The sequence below is a fragment of the Protopterus annectens genome, chromosome 7.part0, assembly GCF_019279795.1.
Source record: "Protopterus annectens isolate FY-2018-M chromosome 7.part0, PAN1.0, whole genome shotgun sequence".
NCBI classification, from domain to species: Eukaryota; Metazoa; Chordata; order Ceratodontiformes; family Protopteridae; genus Protopterus; species Protopterus annectens.
The window spans coordinates 232,854,471-232,877,888 of NC_056739.1; the positions used below are offsets into that span (position 1 = coordinate 232,854,471).

General features: G+C 37.6%; 1 protein-coding gene across 1 annotated transcript in view; it reads left to right on the forward strand.

Annotated features, from left to right (window-relative positions):
- PTPN22 (protein tyrosine phosphatase non-receptor type 22) overlaps positions 1-23,418 on the forward strand; it is a 195,578-nt gene that overhangs the window by 81,725 nt on the left and 90,435 nt on the right. The window contains exon 7 of the mRNA XM_044076163.1: positions 10,492-10,558. Coding sequence (XP_043932098.1) covers positions 10,492-10,558 — 67 coding nt within the window. The remainder of the gene's footprint in view (positions 1-10,491; positions 10,559-23,418) is intronic.

Below are 23,418 nucleotides of genomic sequence, written 5' to 3' on the forward strand. Positions count from 1 at the left end.
GATCTCCTCAAAGTAGGTGATATCTTACAGAGTAAAGCTGGAGTTTTTTGAGACGGTCAGTGTAGGGCATCTGTCTAAGGCCAGTAATCCTCTTTGTGAAGTACTTCTGTGGCCTTTCCAGCTGCTGCAGATGTCTTGTGAGGTACATTCCGAAAGGGGCATTGTACTCTATAATGGGTCTAATGATTGCCAAGTAGAGGGGAACAATGACCTCTTTTTTTCTGGATGAGAACTCTTTTGTGATGAGGTGTGCCACATAGAAGGATTTCCTGACTACTGTGGCAATGTGATTGTCAAAGGAGAGATTACTGTCCACCTGGGTCCCAAGGTCTCTTATCACACATTTGGTGTTAAGTAGACTGCCGTTTATGTGGCAGTTCATGGGTACAGAGATTTTACCAAAGGGGATGACAATGCACTTTTTGGCATTGAGCCTGAGGCCATGCCTCTGACACCAGGCATCTGTCTCATTGAGGCCCTTCTGTAGGATGTCCTCATCATTTGGGGACTCGACTATGGCTCCTAGTTTGCAGTCATCTGCGAACTTCTTTAGCCAGAGGCCTTCTGTGTTAGCCTGTACTTCAAAGAAGTAGATACCAAATGGGAGATGAACCCTGTGGTACTCCACTTGTCACTGATTTTAAGTCAGATATGGAGTCTGCAACTTTTACAATATGGGTTCTGTCACTGAGCCAGTTGGCAACCCATCTTGTGATGTAGGGATTTATGCTGAGTTTAGCAAGTTTATCTATAATTCCAGAATGGGGGATTGTGTTGAAAGTCTTGGTGAGGCCAAGATAGGCTCTGTAAACCACCTTACCTTCATCTACAGCTTTGGTGACTACTTCAAAGAAGTTGATCAGGTTCAGAAGGCATGATCTGCCTTTCACAAACCCAAAATGGGTGGTGTCCAGAGTTTGGAGGTTACCAATGTCTTTGTTTATGAGTTCCATGATGATATGTTCCATGGCCTTGCAGACCAGGCTTGTCAGGCTAATAGGGCAATAGTTCCTGGGATCAGTGGTGGCTCCCCCTTTGTGGAGTGGGATAACTGTTGCTGTGTGCCATTCAGTGGGCACAAAGCCTGATGTGAGACTATGATAGAACATGGTGCTTAAGTGGGAGCTAGATCGTTCTGAAATTCATGTAAAACGCAGCCTGGGATGTTGTCCGGTCCCATGGATGCTGTGTTTTTGGTTTTAGAGAGTGCAGCTTTTACCTGCATAGATGTAATTACAGGGACTCTGCATTCTTCCTGTATAGATATGGGCCCTTTAGGGGGTGAGTGGGGGTTAAAGTTAGCACTGAACCTATCTGCCAGGATGTTAGCGATATCAGTTAATTCTGTAATTTTCGTGCCATTGTGCTGTAACTCAGAGCAGATCTGGGTGTTGTCATTGAGATTCTTGACATAGCTATAGACTGCTTCGTGGTTGCCCTTAGAATCAGTGGCGATTTTGTTTTTGTAGCTAGCTTTGGAGGATCTTATAAGGGATCTCAGCTTCTTACTGAGGCTGACAAGGGAGCTCCTCCACTCATGAGATTTTACTCTCTTTTGCAACAGTTCCTTCCTTCTTTTGTAGAGTTTGTTTATGGCAGGGGACCATCAGATTGGCTTCCTTTTTTTGAAGGATAGTGTCTTGGTTCTGTTTGGGATAGCATGATCCATGCACTTGTGTAAGTGCTTATAGAGTGCATATGTGTAGGATTCGGCAGTCATAACTGTATTTTCCATCTGCATGGGTGTCATGAAGTTCACCACTTCTGTTAGGCTGGGGGTTAGTCTTTTTAAAAACTGTCTCACAATCCTTATAATTTGTTCTTCTCATATTATTTATTTATTTATTATTTATTTTACATTTGTTGACTGGGCTAGTCTAGCTGGATACATGTCCTTTTTCAGTAGAGGCCCGGGGAGATAAGCTCCAAGACATGGTCTAAATACAATAGTACAAATACAAATAGTACAAATACAATAGTATAAACAATATTGTTTATATAAGGTTTCAAATTCTATGCAATTCATCTGAAAATGATCTTAAAATTGTATTTTTAAAGTTTTACTCCTATCTTCAACAGCTTTTCAGTATTCTTGAAGTGATATTCAGTTATTTTCTATTTATCTCAGTACAACTTTTGTCCTTTAAGGAACTCATGTATGACTTTTGGTGGCTCATAACCAAAATAATTTTAAGTGTTAAATACATATTTTTAAATACCTTTATTGATTTATCACTTGTGACATAGGCACATTCACATTTATATGAAAGTAATCAAACTGTATTAACAAATTCATGTTCACAAACATTATACTTCATATATATTGCTATATATCTTAAACAACATTACCTAAATTATTCAATTCCTGCCCTTTTTTAAACATGAAACATCTTTATTAAAACATCACTTAGGGCATAGGCAATCATACATTTATATAAATGAAAACAAACGACACCAATATAATCCAAGTTACATGTATTTTACATCACAAACCACACTTGCCACACTGTCAGTTGCAAACATTATATATCACTTCTAATCTATCAAATCATTTTTAGTCAAAAATTATATAGCTTGTATAAGTCCTGTCTTCTTTTAAACCTGATTCTTTCTTTGTATGTATTGTTCCCACAATTCCCATTTTTTCCTATGTAGTTTGCTCCTATGCATTTCTAAAAATCTCAAAATTCTCAATTCCAGTTGTTTTGTCTTTGTTACTATATTCACTTCTTCTGGTATAGTTAGTTTAGATTTTGATTTCCATTGTCTAATAATTTCATTTTTGGCAGCCACCATAATTAGACACAGCAGGGTCTTACCATGTCTAGGCAATTCCGATTCTGTATCATAGTTCAGAAAAATCATCCCCTCATCACACCAGTCTGTCCACATAGCATTTCCGAGAGAGCATCCCACAGGGAATCTTTAAAATCTGCCAACTCACCGTACTCCCAGAAAATGTTCCCAATTGCTTCTTTCTAGCCCTGTCACACCTCCAACATATGCTGTCTACCCGAGGAAAAATGCTCTGTAGTCTTCTTGGGGTATAAAAAATCTATGTAAACATTTCCAAGCAAAAATCCTAAATCTTTTAGATTTTATTGCATATTTGGAAGACATACTGATATTCTCCATTGTTTCTTTCTGACTTGCTTATCCAGTCTTTCTCTCTTCCCAATCCTTTTTAATCTCCTCTGATTTATTTATAGTTATCATGCAATATTTTATATGCTGTACTAATTATTCCTTTTTTAATGGCAGTTTCTGTTCTAGATTCTACTAAATACTCTACCAGTACTGGTCTTTCATTTAGGACCCCCTCCTATTTCTTTCTGTTTGCCTGTGCTCTGATATCAATCCTTGATAGGGAAGAGAATCTCTAACCTGCAGTCCAAATAAATTATTGGGGTCTTCCCATTCTATCACCTTTCCCTGTCTAGTTATTTGCTCCAAATACCTTGGTTCCTTTGCCGGTTTTATCTAATAAATTCCATCCTCTCTTGCTTATTGTCTGTATCCCTAAACACAGTCATCCCCATTGGCAGAATCTCCTTTCTCCATTCCCATATTGGCTTAGTTCTTAGGATACTTTCTACTATTTTATGGATATAAAATTCAGTATGATTACTGTTATTCCTCTTAAAGGCCTGCATCAAAAATCCCACTCTCTCCTTGTTTCTTAAGCTTCACCCCTTTTTCATCATCATCCCTTTCCACTTTGAAACAGAGTTTTGCTTGTGCTATGTATAGGAGCCTTAACTGTGTAGCTCTGAAGTACCCCTTCAAATAGAGGAATCCCAATCTGCCCTGTTCTTCTGGAAGAATCAGCTTATCTCACTTGACTCTTGCTGTCTTCGCCTCCCAGATTAAGTGTTAAATACATTAAACTCTAGTATACATATCTCCACTGGATTCTTTTTCATTGTAGTTTTAAAATCATTGCAGTTTTACACAATAGATTGCATTTTAGTATTTTATTACTCATTCTGTTATTGCTACATTAATGTTTATTACTGTTCTATTACATTTTGTGTTAATTGGGGAGGAAGTGAAGGCAATGACATATTTTCCTGGGCCCAAAAATGTCTGCAGATAATGATTACAGCCAACAAATGAAAAACAAAATGCTTGCCTCTTGGCAGGAATGGTATGACAAAGTTGGAAGGAATATTAAACAGCAAACCATAACAATGTCAATAAAAGGTTCATATAGTGAAAGCTATGTTTTTTCCAGTTAAGTTATACGGTTGTGAGAGTCTGACTTCAAATAAGGTTATACCGTTGAAATCTGATATTTTTTAGCTGCAGTTTTGGAGATAATGTGTGTACATTTCATGGTTTGCAAGAAGTTCAAAACCATCTAGAAGGAAATAAATCTTATCTGTTCCCTGGAAGGTTTGATGATAAGGTAAAAATGCAGGATGCAAAAAGAACCAGTAGTAAAGGCTAAGCTAGGTCAACAGTATTCTGAAGAAATAAATATTAATTACTTAAAAAAGCACATAGTCCACACACCTGTGTCTCACAGCCACTACGGCTTCACTATAAACCCAAAATATTAGTCATAGGAGACTCTATGTGAAACACACAGATGTGCCTCTCACCGGGGTGGATAAGAAGAAAGTCACGATTAGTTGTCTGTCAGGTGACAGAATCCACCACATCACACACAAACTCAAGTCTCCCAACAACAGGTACTGTTATGACTCTATCATAGTCCATGTTGGCGTGAATGACTTGAGATGTACCTCTCCGGACTATATGAAGAGACACATGATTGAGCTCACTGATGATGTGTCCCAGGCAGGTATGTCCCTGGCCTTAAGCAGCATGCTACAGTCACCCAGAATGATGCCTCAATACAAACAGAAAATGATTGCCTTTAACAATTGGCTTAGTTTCTGGTGTCATTCCAGGGGATCCAATACCTGACAGCCTGAGAAGATATGATCGACAGACCACGATGCTTTGCTAGAGATGGGCTGCATCTGTCTCACCTGAGCTTAAGGCTTCTGGCAAAGCTTCTTGCCTCCCTCATAGTGCCTTTTTTAGGAAAAGTCCTGAGGTTGATAAAACCAACATAAAAATTTCAACAAAACACAAATTAAAGGTCATGCTGCTAAATGCTAGGAGTCTAAACATGAAACTGCACTCTTTGCAAGCATTACTAACCCTGGAAAATGCTGACAACTGTGCAGTCACAGAAATCTGGTTCAAAGCTGCGGAGAGCATTCCAGCCTTACTTCGTTATTCATCCTATGACACATTCAGACTCCAAACTGTGCGCAGTAAAGGCAAAGGTGGTGGAGTTTCAACATTTATTAAAGACATACACACCTCCAGGCTGCTCAAACAGTATGACGCACAGGAGACACTCCAGGCACAGTTAACCATTGACAAGACTCCTAGTCAAATTATAGCTAACTACTGGCCCCCAAATCTGAGTCAAGATGCTCACTCCACCTATTTGGACCTGTTCAAACCTATCAACATCCTGGTTGACTTTAACATCCCAAGCATAGACTGGAAAAACTACTCATGCCAGAACACAAATGCCCAGAGATTCCTCAATTTTGTCAATGCAAATGCCTTGGAACAGCTAGTACCCGACAAGAGGTGATAATGTCTTGGAGTTGGTATTAACCAACATGAGTAACCACTGTGGCATCCCTACAGTATAATCCTCCCTGGTAAAAATCTTAACCATAAAGCAGTCATTTTAAAAGTCACTATCTCCCCCAACCTGCCTCTGCCTACTATCAGACATAAAATCTTCTCCACAGCTGATTACAGCCTCTTGACGGATGGTATAAACAGCTTCACAGCCCCCCCCCACCGATAGGAACTGGCACCAATATCCAAAATTACACCAAAACACTATGCAAGCATTTATATAGATGCATGGAGTCAGGAATACGCGACAGAACTAAATCATCCTCCGCAAGGAAGAGTAAACCTGTCTGGTGGACATCTGCAATAAATAAACTCTATAACAAAAGGAAAGATTTGCTCTCCAAGATCAAGAATGAGCAGGTGCCCAATTGGAACCAATGTCTCCTTAGCTTGAACAAGCAAATAAGAGCACTAGTGAAATCCTCCAAAGCAAACTTCGACTTCAAATTGGCCACAACTACTACAGACAAACATAATGTTTTCTTCACATATGTCTGCAACCTCAAAGGAAGCACCCATATCTGTTCAGAAATGGTAGTCAAGGACACCACATATACAAATGCCATAGATATAGCAAACTTGCTGGCTGACAGATTCAGCAAAATCTTCAACCCCTCTGTCCCCCCATCAGTAAATCAGGACATCCCCAGTACCTGTCCCCTTCCCCTTATATCTAGGGAACAGGTCATCACTGCTCTCGCAAAGGCAAAAAATGCAGCCTCCATAGGACTCAATAACATACCAGGCTGCATCCTATGTGAACTCAGGCAGAAGCTTGCAGCACCAATAGGCACCCTATTCGACCAAAGCCTGAGTACTGGCTTCTTCCCAGCTGAGTGGAGGACAGCCACTGTCATCCCTTTGCACAAAGGTGGAGCATCCACCGAGCTGGAAAATTATAGACCCATCAGCCTAACTAGCCTGAACTTCAAGACCATGGAACAGATTAGCATGGACCTCATCAACAAGGACACTGGCAACCTCCAAACACTTGATTCCACACAGTTTGGCTTTGTCAAGGAAAGGTCACGTCTGCTAAATATGGTTGACTTCTTTGAGACAGTCACCAAAGCCATGGACAAAGGGAAGATGATGCACACCGCCTACCTTGACCTAGCCAAAGCCATTGACACTATTCCCCACTTGGGCATAATAGATAGGCATCAATCCATATGTTAGCAGATGGGTAGCAAGCTGGATCACTGATAGAACCCACCAAGTAAAAATAGGGAAAGCAACCTCAAGCAGTAGACCCGTAACAGACAGCGTACCCCAGGATTCAGTCTTGGGGCCTTTGTTATTTGGCATATACTTTTCTGAGGTGCAGACCAAAAACAGTGAGCTATGGCTGACCAAGTTTGCAGGGTGCTGTCATCGGTTCCCCTAGTGATGTGCACATCCTCCAAGAGGGTCTCACTCAGATAAATGACTAGTGCCAGAAACATGGCCTCAAGCTGAATATCAAAAAATGCATCATCATCCCCTTTGGGGAGAGTGACGTCCCCACAAATTATCACATTAATAACAATGTCCTAAGCATGCAATCAGTCGTGAGGGATTTGGGCACCCAGGTTGATAGCAACATGATTTTTGACCACCATGTTTCTTCTGTTGTACAAAAAGCCTTCTACATGGCCCATCTCCTAAGTAAGGGTATTTCATCCAGGGACAAGGAGGTCATAACATCCCTGTATTCTTCCCTTATAAGGCCCATTATTGAGTACAGAACCCATTCTGGCATGTACCTTGCAAAGCACATGCAGCAACTAGACAGACCACAGAGGTTCCTCACCAAGAAAATCCAGGGGCTCAAACATCTATCATACACAGATAGGCTAAAAGCCCTGCCCCTCTACTCAGTTTCATACAGACTCCTCTGAGGTGACCTCTGTGTAGCATACAAGGTGATCACGGACCCCAACTTGATGAGACTGCTGCACACCCGCAAGTCAAGCTTCATTCAAGTAACTCATGTGAGGCCTCAACCTGGTCTGCGACATCAACAGAACTTGTTGGCGGGACAGATTTGTGTCCCAGAGACTCCCCCATCTATGGAATAGACTACCTCTCCACATCAAGCAGAGTACCTCTTTACCCCTTTTTAAGCACAACCTGGATAATTTGATGGGAAACAGAAAATATACCCCTGGGATTTCACCCATGTCCGTGCTGGACATGGTCATTGTGTGCTGACTTGTCTAAACATGGACTAAACTCTTGGGTAGGCTTATAACGGCCTCAGGGCCAATAGTATAGTAATCTCCCATGATCTCCTATGATCCTATAAGCAGTGATGGACAGACAAGCTTAATGTGCTAAATTGCTTGAGGTGATGAAGACACAGACTAAAACAGAGTGTGTGACAAAACAATATGTTAGTGCATGTGATTGTTTTATTTAGCTAGTATTTTAATCTAAACGATATACAGAGTGTATTTCATTTTCATTTTTGTATTCTGTGTGCAGTGTTTATGCTTACATGCTTAAATTTTGACTTTCACTTGGTTGAAACTCATGATTTGCACAACTAGAATCCGTTTATTGTTTATTAATTCCCTTGTACTCCTATCTTTTGAAGAGTACTAACGTTCACTTGTACATCACTTGTGCTTCACATTCAGTAACTAACGTTCACTTGTACCTCATGTGTGCTTCACATTCAGTAACTAACTTTAAAAATATATATGGAGGTGTTACTATATGATAGGTGGTATTTAGCTGTCTTGATATAAATATAAGCTTTTGTTGCATATTGACAAATTTAGATAGTTGTTGTAATATAGTCTCAGACCTATACAGATGACATGACAACAACATGATATATTTTGTATAACATGGTATCATAGTATTTGGTGTGTGTGTGTGTGTGTGTGTGTGTGTGTGTGTGTGTGTGTGTGTGTGTGTGTGTGTGTGTGTGTGTGTGTGTGTGGATATGTGAATGTGTGCGTCGTGTCATGCTCATTTGTCTCTGTGTGCAGGAGTGTTGGCTCATATATAAATTGTTATCACTATAGCACTAAAGAAAGATCTCAATGTGCTTCTTTCTTTGTCTAATGTGCTCATGAAAATGTGATGCAATGCAATTCCAACAAATGGTGTTATGGCGCAGAACTGTTTTATCTAAATTGAGGTACCATGTTTATTCATTCTGCAAGCTTATCTGTATATACCATAAGCAGCAGTTGCCTTCTTTATATGCTTTTGACATAAAACTTTACTGGCAGTGTTGTGCAAAGCCATCTGAATCAGAAGCTAGAGTTTTCCACAGATTTTTTTTTTTGTAATACTCTGCACATGTGAACTATGTTTTTTGAATCCTGACTCACAATAATCTTTTTTTGCCAGGAGAAATTGTAAGTGTACTTTATAAAAAGTATAAGAAATAAGCAGTCGCCACTAAATTCAATGCAGTGATATAAGGGTTAAGTGCTGCGTGCCATTTCTAACTAAAAAAATGTTCTTTTGTGCCAGAAAGCATGGTGCAATCACCCGTATTAACTTGGGTCTGTTTTTATTTAAGACTTCCTTATCCTAAATGCCTCTTAATAATATGATGTTGCTTTGCATTGGTTTCCCCTTCAGAGTAATATTGCAATGACTTTGGACTGTAGTTAGTCATATCCAGCTTAGCTATCTGTTTATGTTGATAAAGAAAAACAAAAATTAGTCAGCCACGTTACCTACACTGAGTGCTACAGCTCTTTTCAGGTTTAAATATTTTATATTTAAATGGAAATTCAGAACAAATATATAGAGTAAGTGAAAGTAGAAAAAATGCCTCAAGAAAAAATAAAAAATAAATTAAACATTTATATTTGTTCAAGCATAAAATGTTATTTTTATGAATAGTTATTTATTTATATCTCATACTTGCACATTAGACACAGAAAGAAGTCCTTTGTACCCCAATGTTATGGTTTGCAAGATTCTCTGGACTCCTGATACTAAGAAAATAAAATCAAAATATACAATTAAAATTTATATTGCTAGATGAAAAAAAGACTGTCTTCTAATGCATGTCATTATAAGTCAGTGTGAACAGATACTGATGGATAATAAACAGTAAAACAACATCATATATCCATCAGTATCTGTTCCCACTGACTTATAATGAATATACAAAGATTAGCTTTGGTTGGAGACCGTTGCTATGTCACAATGTTTGCCTTAGAAAACCATTACAGGGACACATAGTCATAAAATAATGCTAAGCATTATATAAGTATGAGATGTACATAAATAAACATTCATCAAAAAAATAGTTTTCTTTGGCTTTTATCTATAGCGGTCCTTCATGATTTGATGTTCTTTCTGATTGTTTCTTGTCCTTCATCATTTGATATTCCTCATGATTGTCTCTTAGGGTCTGTGTATTATGTATATGTCAATATCTCATTCAGAATAGCTGTCCTTTATCATTTGAAGTTGTTCCTGATTGTCTCTGGGGGGGTCTGTATATTATGTATATGTTGGCATGCCATTCTGAATAGCTAACCTTCATACTTTGATGCTCTTAATGATTGTCATCTGGGATCTGTGTATTATATGTATGTCGGCACTCCCTCTTCAAAATAGTTTATTTTCCTTGTAACTAATGAGTGCCAGGAAAGGCCTCATTCACATAAGCCCTCAAATGGATTAAGTCTTTATTCTGAATATGAAAGACTGATTGCAAATAAAACGTTCAGTATCTTTCACATTTCCTTCCAATCAGTTAAACAATAGTCTCGTTTTATAGAATGTGATAACCTTTCTGAAATGCCTTGGCAGCAGTTGCAACAAAAATTAAGTTTTAACAGTTATATCTTTTTTTTTCAGTGCTGGTTGTGGAAGGACTGGGGTCATTTGTGCAATTGACTATACATGGAATCTACTGAAGGATGGGGTAATGTAGATAAAATATATTTATTAGATATTAATAATGTTGTTTCCATCTTTCCTTTCTTAAAAAGCTGCAGAATGTGATATTCCATAATGATTATGTTTTGCCTGTTCTAAATTCCCATCTCAGTCTTTATCATGGTTTTTGACTAGTACTTGAATAAGAACAGAATGCGGATTGATTTCTCAGGATCAGATATTTGCAGACCCTGTGCTCTAAGCATTGGGCTCAACCCATGTAATCACATATAGAAGCATATATTTTTGTGGCAGGAAAAATAGTTTACATCAGTTGCTCCACCCAGTTCTCTACTGAATGGATATGTTGAAACATTGATATATGCCGTCATCTTCCACTAAAAAAATACGTTTTGTCACCCCAGGTATTCCTGAATTCTATTAACAGTTTTTGGCCCTACAAACATTTCATCAAAGTTCTTCTACCCACCTATTACTAACGCTATAAAAAGTCATTGCATCTACTTCTACATATATGTCAATTCTGTGGTTGAAAATCATGTGATCTTCATTGCATTTGTCCTGTTTTTATGAAAGTTTCTACCCACTTGCACAGTGTATGGATTAGTAATACAATAACGTAATTCTACAATCTCTCCCCCTCTGTCTCTCCATTTTTTTGTCTGTTTGACCGTCTTTCTCTCTCTTTTACCTCCTTCAATCAGGATTACAGATATCAAGTTCTTCTAGTATACCTTTTTACTGACTTTAACAAATACATCCACAACCTGTTGTCTGGAATACATTTAAAATGTTAATGCCATTTTTCACTAAATGGAAAAATGTCAAAAACTTACTTCGATGTATCACTTGTTCAATAGCTGGAATTACCAAAGCTCAAAATATCAATAACCTGGAATGGGAACAACATTGCGATTCAGAATGTCTACCTACACCTACTATAATAAGGTGTAATACAAAATAGCCCAGAATCACAAACAAAATAGAGATATCACAAATGTATGGGAAGAAATAAGTAATAACACTGTACTGTACATTTCTTAGTTATGCTCTCCTGTTTCTGCATGAAGAGAAGTAATTCCTGCATTTGTAGTCAAACATGCAAGATATTGCTATACAGTCAGGTACAGAACACAACTTATATGTATTTTTTTTTTAAGAAACATAAACACAAATAGAATAACAACTCACGTTGAACAGTGATTAGAAATGAAAGTATGACAGGGGAAAGGTCTCAAACTTATCATTATGAAATTACCAAATATGACAGTAATTTAGTATGTATGGTTAAGCAATAACAGCACCAGGGATATTGCAGTATATGCTCTTTTTAACTTCAATATCAAAAATGCATAAAACATAGCAAACATGAGGTGTGAAACCAGGCAAACACCTAACCTCATAAATAGCCTGCCACAAGATATTATACACACTCAGGGACTTTTGTACCATCAAACATTGAACAAGTAAAAGACATGTGCTATGCACATCACACTTAATGAAGTTGTGCTGTACAACTGATGACACCCCTTCCCTTAAGTAAGTTTATCAGCCAGATGGCAGCTTTACTAAGATCAGTTAAATACTGTAGTGTAGGCAGCACTACTACAATGAAACCACAGCTACTGAATGACTGAGATTTCTAGAATACAACCCTTTTCAAAAAGCCACAGATGAAGCCAAGGTCCTGGTAGAGGAGGCCTTGATTCTGCCTGGAAGAGTTTAGTTATGGTGACTATAACAAAAGGTAATAGCCATAGCAAACCATTTTGAAATAGTCTGTTTTGACACAAGTTGTTTCTTCTTACCTTCACAAGAAATGAACAATTGATCCAAAGATCTGAAAGATTTAGTTCTGTCAAGATAGTATTAAAGTTGCTTGTGGAAATCCAAGGTATGGAGTAACCTTTCTAACTCATTTTAGGTCCAGGAAAGAAAACAGGGAGACGGGTAGTTTGGCTTAATGTAAACTTGGATACCACTTTATGCATAAAAGAAGGATTAGTTCTCAAAGAAACCCTGTGGCAATGGAAAATGAGCTAGGGTCAACTCACCATAAAAGCTTGCAACTCAACTACCCTTCTTACACAGGTCATAGAAATCAGTAAAACTGTTTTTTAATTGAGAACCAGTCAGCCAGATTAGGTGCTTCAAATGGAGTAAGTGTTTATTTCTCTAACACAAAATTAAGATCCCAAGCAGAATCTAATGGTTTTCCTGGAAGCCTCCTATGAAAATACCCTTTCAAAAACATTTTTGCATGAGACTGCATTGAAATACAAGGATCAATGGTCTGACATGTTAAAATGGCTAATAAATGAATCTTGCTAGAGGAATAAGAAAGGCCATAAGATAGTATTCCACACAAGTATTGGAGGACTAGGCATGAATTGCAGAAGTTATGTTGTTGGCACCAATAAGAACACCTTTTTCCATTTGCTTGCATATGATTTCCTAGTATTAGGCTTTCTTGCCCCCCCTTAGTACCTGCTGCATGTCCTCATAAACAGGTGCCTAAAAGACCCTATCATTCAGGCAGTCAACTGAAGTACGACTGCTGTCAGGACATATCGAGCAACCTGTGGTCTTCTCTGAAGAGATCCAGTCTGTGAGGAAGTGTATAGTAATTGCCTCTGGTCATTTCTAAAACAATGGAGAACCTCTGCTTCCTTGGCCAGAATTGAGTTACGACAATGATCTTGGGGGATTCTTTCTGAATCTTTAGAAGTGCACTGGGTATTAGTGGAAAGGGTTGATAAGCATCCAGGAACATTCTTGTCCAATTAAAAGAAAAAGGCAACTATATTCCAGGCCTTCTTGCATGGAGTTTTGGAAAATAATTTTGCCAGTTCGTAGTTCAGAGAAGAAGCAATGAGATCTACTTGAGGAACTCCCCAGAGATGGATATAATCTTGGAAAACCCCTGATCTAGTTTCCTTTTGTGAGGGTCTACCTTTTGTGAGGGTCTACCCTGTTCTTGCTCAGATTGTGTGCCACACAATTTTGCTATGTTGGAATGTAGGTTTCCTGTAGAGTGAGATTCTGCTGTGAATCTATATCCCAGGCTAAAATAGCTTGTCTGTAAAGAGGGGGTATGGCCTGCTTACCCCTTGCTTGTTAAAGGACCACATGGCTGTAATATTGTGTGTATCCCCTTGAAGAGGTCCCAGGGACAAAAGATAGTTCAGACAGTCACGTGCCTTGATCAGGGTAAATAACATTTTGAGATTTATGTGCTTGCATCTTTCCTTGGTGTCCCACACACACCTTGCACTTTTATTACTCCTGAAACTTCTCCCCAAGAAAAGTCTAAGTGTGTATGGTGATGTAATACTTTGGGATAGAAAAGGAGAAGGGAGACCTGAATTTAAGGATAATTGTTGTCTGCTCCAAAGGATTTATCTTTTGACAAACTACAGCACTGGGATTTCAGATACCACTGTATCTATCTCATGTAGAGTCTTACCAGAAGTATCATGAAAATAATAAATACCACAAGGACCACTGTTCTGAGGTATTCCCTCACAGTGACCAAAGTGAGTGGAAAGTCTTAGAAATAAATCTAGATAATCATCTATTTTTTCATGTGGAAGAAAATCTGAAGAAAAAAGCCTATATGTGTCCTTGCATATTCCTGTTCAATCTCAGATCTTGAATATATTCAGGAAAAGAGGAATCCATCTTTCTTTTATCAGAAACTACTTTACAAGAAGGATCACTAGCCTGAACTAAACCCCGATCCAGACCCAGTAAAGTACTCTTATCTGAAAATAATGAGGAGGACGGGATACATGACTAGTTTTCTGTTTCTTTTTTGACTGGAAAAATCAGACCAGCCATATTGTTAATGGCAACAGCAGCTTTCTCAGGGGTGAGCACAGCATTCTGATGCAGTAGAAAAACATTCCCTGTTCCTTTTTCCAGGAACGACAAGAGTGGCTCTCTCTTGCCTACTAAAAGCACACCAACAGCCACAGAGGATGTGGATAATCCCTGGTCCATAGTAGCAGAAGGTGCTGCACCAAAGGGATTGGAGATAAACGAGGAGTGGTCTGAGATGCAATAAATATCCACAGCAGAGTCATCCACATGTGGATGCCTGCTGTGGTGGCAAAAGCTGTTTGGTTATTTTTTTCTTTTTCTGGCTGAGAAAAGGACCAACCTTGGGACTAGTAGCCTGTTCCATTGTCAAGATGATAACAATGCCTGTTTCCTGGGATAGATAAGCAGCATTTGCCAGTAAATAATACCTGTCCACAAAAGTTACTTTTTTATAACAGAAAAAGAACACTATGCCAGCCCCACAAAAGTAAAATAAACACAATTTCTCTACAGAAAAAAATGTTGTCAGTTACTTTATGTCATTTTTAAAATGACAGAAAAAAAAGCAAGGGCTCCACTTAAATATGTTGCAGTCCCGAGACAGTCTATTAAAAGATTACATTCCTAGCTTTAAAATAACTTTCCTTTAGAGGAAGATAACAAAACATCAACAAAATTAAAAAAATGGAAGTTTTAACCTCAAAGGAAACTTATGTGCCTAGCAAAGGAAAGCTTCAGAGGACTGTACTCTTTGGCAGCAGTAAAACTCACGACTTCACACCACAAACTTGTCTTTTAGCAATCTCATCTTGAGCTGCCCAACAGTTTGGATGCAAGAAAGTTGCCCAGAAGTTTAGTAGCTGGATGGCTGTTATATCCTTGGCAGGATATAACTTAAAATCCCATATAGCTAAAGTTACTGCAGCAGTGATCAATATTATGAAACTCTGCCTTTAAAGATTTCCTTACTGCCTGCTTTCAAAAACTTTCCTAAAACCCTGACACATTTTTGAAGCATGTCCTTGACAAGTCTAGAACCCTTGTTGTTAATTAGACCAGCTCTATTTATGTTTGAGCCAGTGAAAATAAAACAAACAAAAAAAAAAAAAAAAACCACTAAATACAGTGGAAAATGATTACTCTCAGCAAATTAATCTTTTTTTTATTTTAGAAAACTGCAGTATTAGTAAGGTCACACAAGTTACATAATTGTGTAAAAGAAGGACTTTTGCACCAGATCTCTATCCCATCTTAGCAACATTTGAAACAGCTTGCTTCAACAACATTCACACTTTGCTAGGTGGACTAAAATTAGGCCAACAAAATTAAAATTGTTGAATGAATTGAGGTCAGATAACAATATTATAATTTTGAAAGTAGGCAAAAAGGAAGGTCCATTAGCCAATATATGATTTTTTTTTTATAAAAAAATGATTCAGTGCCTGCATTAAATGAGAACACAGAACTCAAACACTGTTGAATGATACTTGAAGTGATGTACTTTCCAGTTTTTTACTGTCTGTTGACTTATTTGATTTTTAAATGCCACATGCTCTAAAGCAACAGTACTGTTTAGGATACCTGAAATTCATAAAAATCATAATAAACCACCTTCTTGTCCTGTAGTGACACCTGCAGGTAGAAATGCAGAAACTCTTAATATGTATGTAGACAATAAATTGAAAAGTATCATTTTTAACAGACTCTTACAGAAGAATTTTTGACAAATTCTATACCTTTTTATCTATACATGATTTTAAGGATGATTTTGATTTACATACTATTGACAAAGTGCCCCAATACACTCGCATACCTTATGATATAGAGCTGAAATTTTTAAAGGAGTATATCAAGAGGAAGTCATGTTTTATACCTAGAGATACTAATATCTTGTGTACTTTGAGTTAATCTTAAAGAACCACTTTTTTTACTTTTAAAGACATAGCTTATAGCTGCAATGAAAGCTGCATTGACAGCAATTTTTGTAAACTTGTTAGTGGCATTTTGAGAAACATACAAATGTTACTAGTTGGGTAATTTTAAGAATGTTCTTTATTATACTCATTTTATTGACCATTGATTTTATCATGTAGAGAGGCAATAGAGATTCTTTTGAGATGTTTTTACAGGTTTAATTTAATAAGTGTGTTATGCACTCGTGAGAATCCACTTTGTGCAAAAGGAGGTTTTCAAATTGGCAAAACCTCGAAAGAAAATTGTCCGAATGTGCAATAAGCAAATGCACATTGGCATTCGCTCATTGCAGATTCGACATTGTGGGAGCGGATTGCACTATAACAGGGATCGGGAGATTATCTCTTTCCCCACTGTAGTGCAATCTTGGAGTTAGTATATTAAAGTAGGGGGTGTGCAGGGGGGCTTGCCCCCCCTGCATTATTATGTGTCTTTGACATTTTAGTTCGAAAATCAGCTGTTTGATTTGCGGATTTTCGAACTTCTGAGAATTTTGAAGTTCAAAATTTGCACATTTGGTTCGTCCAAATGCGCGATCAATATTGTAATTTCTGACAATATGAAGGTAAACCACTTTTAAATAAGAGTAATCATCGTACTAAGTATTATCATTTAGTTAAGTTTGGTTCAATTTTAAAATAAATCTCTGCTTCCATTTATCAGAAACCTTCTTATACCAACAATTAGTTGTAGTTAAATAATTTTTCATCCTTTATATGTAAAAAAAGATTGTAGTTAAAAATCAGTTAGGCTATATCCCAAGTGTGATCACATGTAGCAATACCTTTGAGCTGGAAACTTGTAAGGTGGTTACTATATTACCTGAGACAGGTTATCCAGAGCAGTTTTTAACTTAGAAGGTACATTTAGTAAGGAGTAAAGGTGCATTCCATTTCTCACAATTTTGAAATTTGGTCAGAATTACAGCACAACTGAAAAGGAAGTACATTTTCTATCATATGCTTCAGTTTCCTTTTATTCACAGTTTAGGCAATAATGAAATAAAGAATATTGTGTCTGACAACTCAAATCTTATTCTTAGGAACCAAACACTAATTAAAGGTTTAGGAGAAAATCATTTTTTTCTGTTAAAAAAGAGGATGAATATCAATCATTTCTCCAAATTTAGTTTGTATAAAGACATCACTATATGTACTAAAGGGGTGTTAAATGTGAAAGATGTGCATACTGCCACTATGTTGTAAAAGTACTAAACATACATTTATAATATCTTCACCCTCTCATTTTACATGTACAGTATATGCTGATATGTTGTATATCCTGCCAGTAAAATGATCTTTGTTAGAGTGGGAATACATATACAATGCATGAGCACTGGAAACCCTTGCAGTCAGCCACCATGGATGGGGTTATTGCTAAAAGAATGTACCAGCTATTAATGATAAAAGGGCAGGACTGCAGAAGGCTGATAGTCCTTAGATGAGCATAACGCATGAAACATTTTTCCTGTCTGGATGATGGCTTCCTCCAGTGGGCTGTTACCTGCATCCTTGGTCATATCACCAGTAATTAGTAAATTAATGGGATAAGTCTAATTGTGAGGCTGACAGCAAGCATGGAGCTAAAAAGCAGAAAAGAAAAAGTTCACTTTTTATAAATTCCCAAAAATGTGTATCATTCGGGCATGTTTGAATTTTAGATTTTTTTCAACCCTTATCATATAGTGTGCAAAATGAATTAAATCTGTATATAATACAGCTTCTCACCTTAACTGATGATCGTCTGATTCTGACATAAAAGTTGTATGAGACTGACTGATAAGGATATTTTTGCTTTCATGTGTGCAAAACATCTGCATTGGCACTGTAAAACATAATCTTGGTTTAGTGAACATAGCATAACAAAATCTTGTAGTATGATGAGCATTAAAAAAAATTTAAAGTGATGTGGACTGACATTTTTGCTCAACTATCTGAAAAAATATATAAATGAAGTATTTATTTCATATATAGGAAATATGATAAAAAATGTAATAAAAAGTAAAAAAAAAAACTTGGGGTCACTTACAGAATAGGGAATAACATGTAGGATGACTTGGTCGACAACCACTATGTCAAATCAGCATCTTAATATAATAATACTGAATACAATAACAAATCATTCATACTCCTCTCCATGATTCATACTCTCAAACACATGCATTGAAACTGTTGACACAAAAGTTCATTGCATATCAAAGGGAGTAGTGTACCTATTAGAATTTACATCTCCAAGAATGTACACAGATGAGACAATGAGAGCAATGAAAGCTACAACATTACAAAGGTTAAGTTATACTAACAAATAATTAAATCTAGATAGCTCCTTATCTAGGTATTTTTGTTTGGAAAACTACACATAAATATATGGATTTCAGTGGTCTATATAATTTCATAGAACATACACATCATCGAACAGTATTTCATCAAAAAATGTCATTCATCGATCCCCCCCTCATGTGGGGCTGTACCCCCACACCCCCTGCTAATTATACATGCCAACTCTGAGATCACATTACAGAGGGGAAATAGCAAATTTCCTGATCCCCACCATAATAAGATGTCAATCAGAATGGATTGACAAACTGCATGTTCGACAAAATGCCGTCCAGAATGCCATTCAATGATGTGAAGTTTCGATAAAATAATAGGGATCCTGATTTCTGGTTCCTAATTATGTAGTATTTATGAATGAATATGTAGATGATATCAAAGATAAGATACGTCTTTAAGATTCATATTATAGATTGAAGTATTAAACATGTAAACTTTGTCTTAAAAAATGAAATTTACCATAAAGAATTTCCATAATAAAGATTACATGATTGCTTTTACTACTTAAATATATTTGAATACATTTGAAACAATTTTGCCTCTCTGGACAGTTGTAATTTCAAGCCAGAGGAGATACTTTTTATAAAAGAACACAAGCGTTTTATGCTCTAGAGAGTATGGATTGTCTGGTGGAAGATAACTACATAAAACAGCTTGCATTATTTTTCTATATTAGATAACCAGGAAAGCCTATTGGACACAAGTGCACTTTTTCATGCTTAACTCTGGAACACTGTCTTGTAAGTAAGATGCTTACATCACACAATAGCAAATAGTCGAGAAAAGAATCAAACCCTCTACCTTTGGCTTCAGGAAGTAGCTCATTGACATAAATTAAATGGATGAAAATGGATATGTATCCAGTTGGACTTTCCCGGTTAACAAATGTAAAATAAATAAATAATAAATAAATAAATAAATGTTATTTGATTGGATGGGCTTGTTTAAACAGAAAAGAAGAAAATGTAGCATGATCCGTTTAAAATGATTCATGGATGCTTGTACCGATTAACAGGTTATCAGAGCATCATTGCTTCATTTTTCTTGGGATGGGTCATGCTGGCTCCGATTAGCAAGTTATCGGAGCATCATTGCTTCATTTTCCATGGGATGGGTCATGCTGGCTTCATTTAACAAGTTATCAGTGCATCATTGCTTCATTTTCCATGGGATGGGTCATGCTGGCTTCATTTAACAAGTTATCGGAGCATCATTGCTTCATTTTCCATGGGATGGGTCATGCTGGCTTCATTTAACAAGTTATCAGTGCATCATTGCTTCATTTTCCATGGGATGGGTCATGCTGGCTTCATTTAACAAGTTATCGGAGCATCATTGCTTCATTTTCCATGGGATGGGTCATGCTGGCTTCATTTAACAAGTTATCAGTGCATCATTGCTTCATTTTTCTTGGAATGAGTCATGCTGGTTCCAATTAACAGGTTATCAGAGCATCATTGCTTCATTTTCCATGGGATGGGTCATGCTGGCTTCATTTAACAAGTTATCAGTGCATCATTGCTTCATTTTTCTTGGAATGAGTCATGCTGGTTCCAATTAACAGGTTATCAGAGCATCATTGCTTCATTTTCCATGGGATGGGTCATGCTGGCTTCATTTAACAAGTTATCGGAGCATCATTGCTTCATTTTTCTTGGAATGAGTCATGCTGGTTCCAATTAACAGGTTATTAGAGCATCATTGCTTCATTTTCCATGGGTATAAATGCATTATAAGTATTTTGGGTCATGTTAGGGCACTACATCTCACAGAACTGCATAAAAATGACAATGATGCACCCACATGGGCATTACAGTAGGAAGTGTTGCATACAAGTTCTGGATATTTTTGACAGAATTATTCATAAATTTAGGAATTTAGCATTTTGAGAGAAAGCATGTTCACAGGATATAATTTAAAAGATCTTGTGATCATGCAAAGTGTGGTGCAAGATTTTAACTAGCAATACATCGTGGATGTATAGTGAAGCAAAGTGTGGTGCAAGATTTTAACTAGCAATACATCGTGGATGTATAGTGAAGCAAAGTGTGGTGCAAGATTTTAACTAGCAATACATCGTGGATGTATAGTGAAGCAAAGTGTGGTGCAAGATTTTAACTAGCAATACATCGTGGATGTATAGTGAAGCAAAGTGTGGTGCAAGATTTTAACTAGCAATACATCGTGGATGTATAGTGAAGCAAAGTGTGGTGCAAGATTTTAACTAGCAATACATCGTGGATGTATAGTGAAGCAAAGTGTGGTGCAAGATTTTAACTAGCAATACATCGTGGATGTATAGTGAAGCAAAGTGTGGTGCAAGATTTTAACTAGCAATACATCGTGGATGTATAGTGAAGCAAAGTGTGGTGCAAGATTTTAACTACCAATACATCGTGGATTTATAGTGAATCCTTAAAAAGATGGTCGTACCAGAGTATGTTCATAATACATTTAGAACTGTTGTAAAATTGTAATGACACTAAAGTCTTGGAGTTAAATTAAAAATAACAAAAGTAATGGCTCATGGCATTTATTTCCAACTTGAATTATGCATTCTCAGACCATTCTGTGCACTGCACAATTTATAGACTCCACTAGAGAAAGCTGACTCCTAACTCACTAGGAACAGACTCATCCCACCAAAAGGAATAATTGTACCAAAACTGCAGATGACAAACACAACTAGAATATTTTTTTATTTTGTTTCCTGCAAAGGGGTAAATCTCCTTGCACCATGCACCTTCAATTTGGCCATCATCACCCAATGCCGTCCTTACTTAAACATATTAAACATGTTAACTCTATGGTCTCACAACCATAGGGAAAAGGGAAATCCTCAGCAAGAGTTGCAAAAAATATATCATATGAACTTTGTTCACAGAACAAATTGTACTACTAGGAAATTAGTCCTGGGTAATGGTTGAAAAGGGTCAATCTACTAACCCACCTACTCGGATATCAAGTTGAAAATAAACAAACAAATAAATCAATTGCTGACAGGGACTGATTTTAAAGTATGGAGAGGTCTACTAGAAGGCAACAGAAAATTCTACTACATTGCAAGTATATTATTTATTGCCTATCTTTTAATTTCTGAAGCTGTAACTTGTTATACCTACAGGCAGTTATAAAATGAGTTATTAACAGAAAGATTTCTTCTGGTGTTTGTTTCCTTGATTCAAAATAAGTTAGAAAAATGGACTAATAATCTGATGTTGCCCTCTATCAGTTAGCTCGAATTCTGAGCTGTGCATTGTTTGTCCCATTACTGTACTGCTCCGTGCTGAACAATTATCCTTTTGTCTTTCTTACAGAGTGAAACTATCTCAGTAATTGAAATTGCTAACACGCCCACTTTCTCCTGAAAAGGAGAAATTACCTATTCTAGACCTGTTAATCTATACAAAAGCTATAAAAAATATCAACGATTCTATGAGGCTTTATTAGGATCTTTTGAAACAGGGTTTATTGTAAAGCATAAAATAAAAACACAATATGGAGGGCCCAGAGTAAAGCAAGCCATCAAGTGTTCAGTGGCTGTCAAATACCAGTTGCTCTTAATTGTTTGCTTTTCCCAAGTGCCTAAGGTTAATGAGTCACTCATCATAGGTTCATAGGTTCATAGGTGTGTACTAGGCTAATGGCCCTGGAGCCTTTACAAGCCTAGCCCATAGGATTACCCCGGCAACGTGCCACCCAATCTTAGTTTCCAGTGCCTCTGTTGAAAAGAGCCACTGGAGTGATCCCTGGGGTGAATTTTCTATTTTTCCATCCACTCATCAAGATTTCACTTGAAGAGGGCCAGTGAGGTGCTCTGTTTGACATGTATGGGAAGTCTGTTCCATAGCATGGGCAGTCTCTGGGTTATGAACCTGTCCCTCCAGCACGTTCTGTTGATTGTGGTAATGAGGTTGAGGTCTCTGGAGCATGTCTTGCGGAGAGATTGAGATTTCTTTAGATGTAGCATTTCTAACAGAGCTAGGTCAGACATGGCTTTATAAGTCAAGCAGAGATCACCTCTAAGTAGGCAATATGAGACAGAGAATAGTTGGAGTTTTTTGCGTCTGTCCATATAGGGTAAGTGTTTAATGCCTAGGATCGTCTTTGTGAGGTACTTTTTCAGCCTCTCCAGTTGTTGCAGGTGTCTAGTGAGGTACATGCTAAATGGGGAATTGTACTCAATGACTGGCCTAATGAGGGAAGAGTAGAGGGAGACAATGACCTCTTTCTTCCTGAATGCAAAACCCTTAATAATGAGATGTGCCACACAGAAGGACTTTCTGACCACAGTGGTAGTGTGGTGATCAAAAGAGAGGTTGCTGTCAACCTATGTTTCCAGATCTCTTATAACGCCTTCTGTGTTCAGTGGACTACCATCGATGAGGTAGTTCATGGGAACTGGGTTTTTCCCAAAGGGGATGATGACACATTTTTTTGACATTGAGCTTAAGGCCATGGTTCTGACACCAGTCATTGGTCTCAGTGAGGCCTTTCTGTAGGATGTCAGCATCACTTTGGGAGTTAATAATAGCTCCCAACTCACAATCGTCTGCAAACTTTGATAGCCAGAATCCCTTCGTGTTGGACTGGAATTCTGAGAAGTAGATACCAAATAGGAGAGGACCAGATCCACAGCTCTGGTGACTGACTCAAAGAAGTCGACCAAGTTGAGCAGGCATGATCTACCTTTCACAAAACCAAACTGTGTGGAAGCCAGAGTTTGGAGATTCCCTATATGCTTGTTTATTAGGTC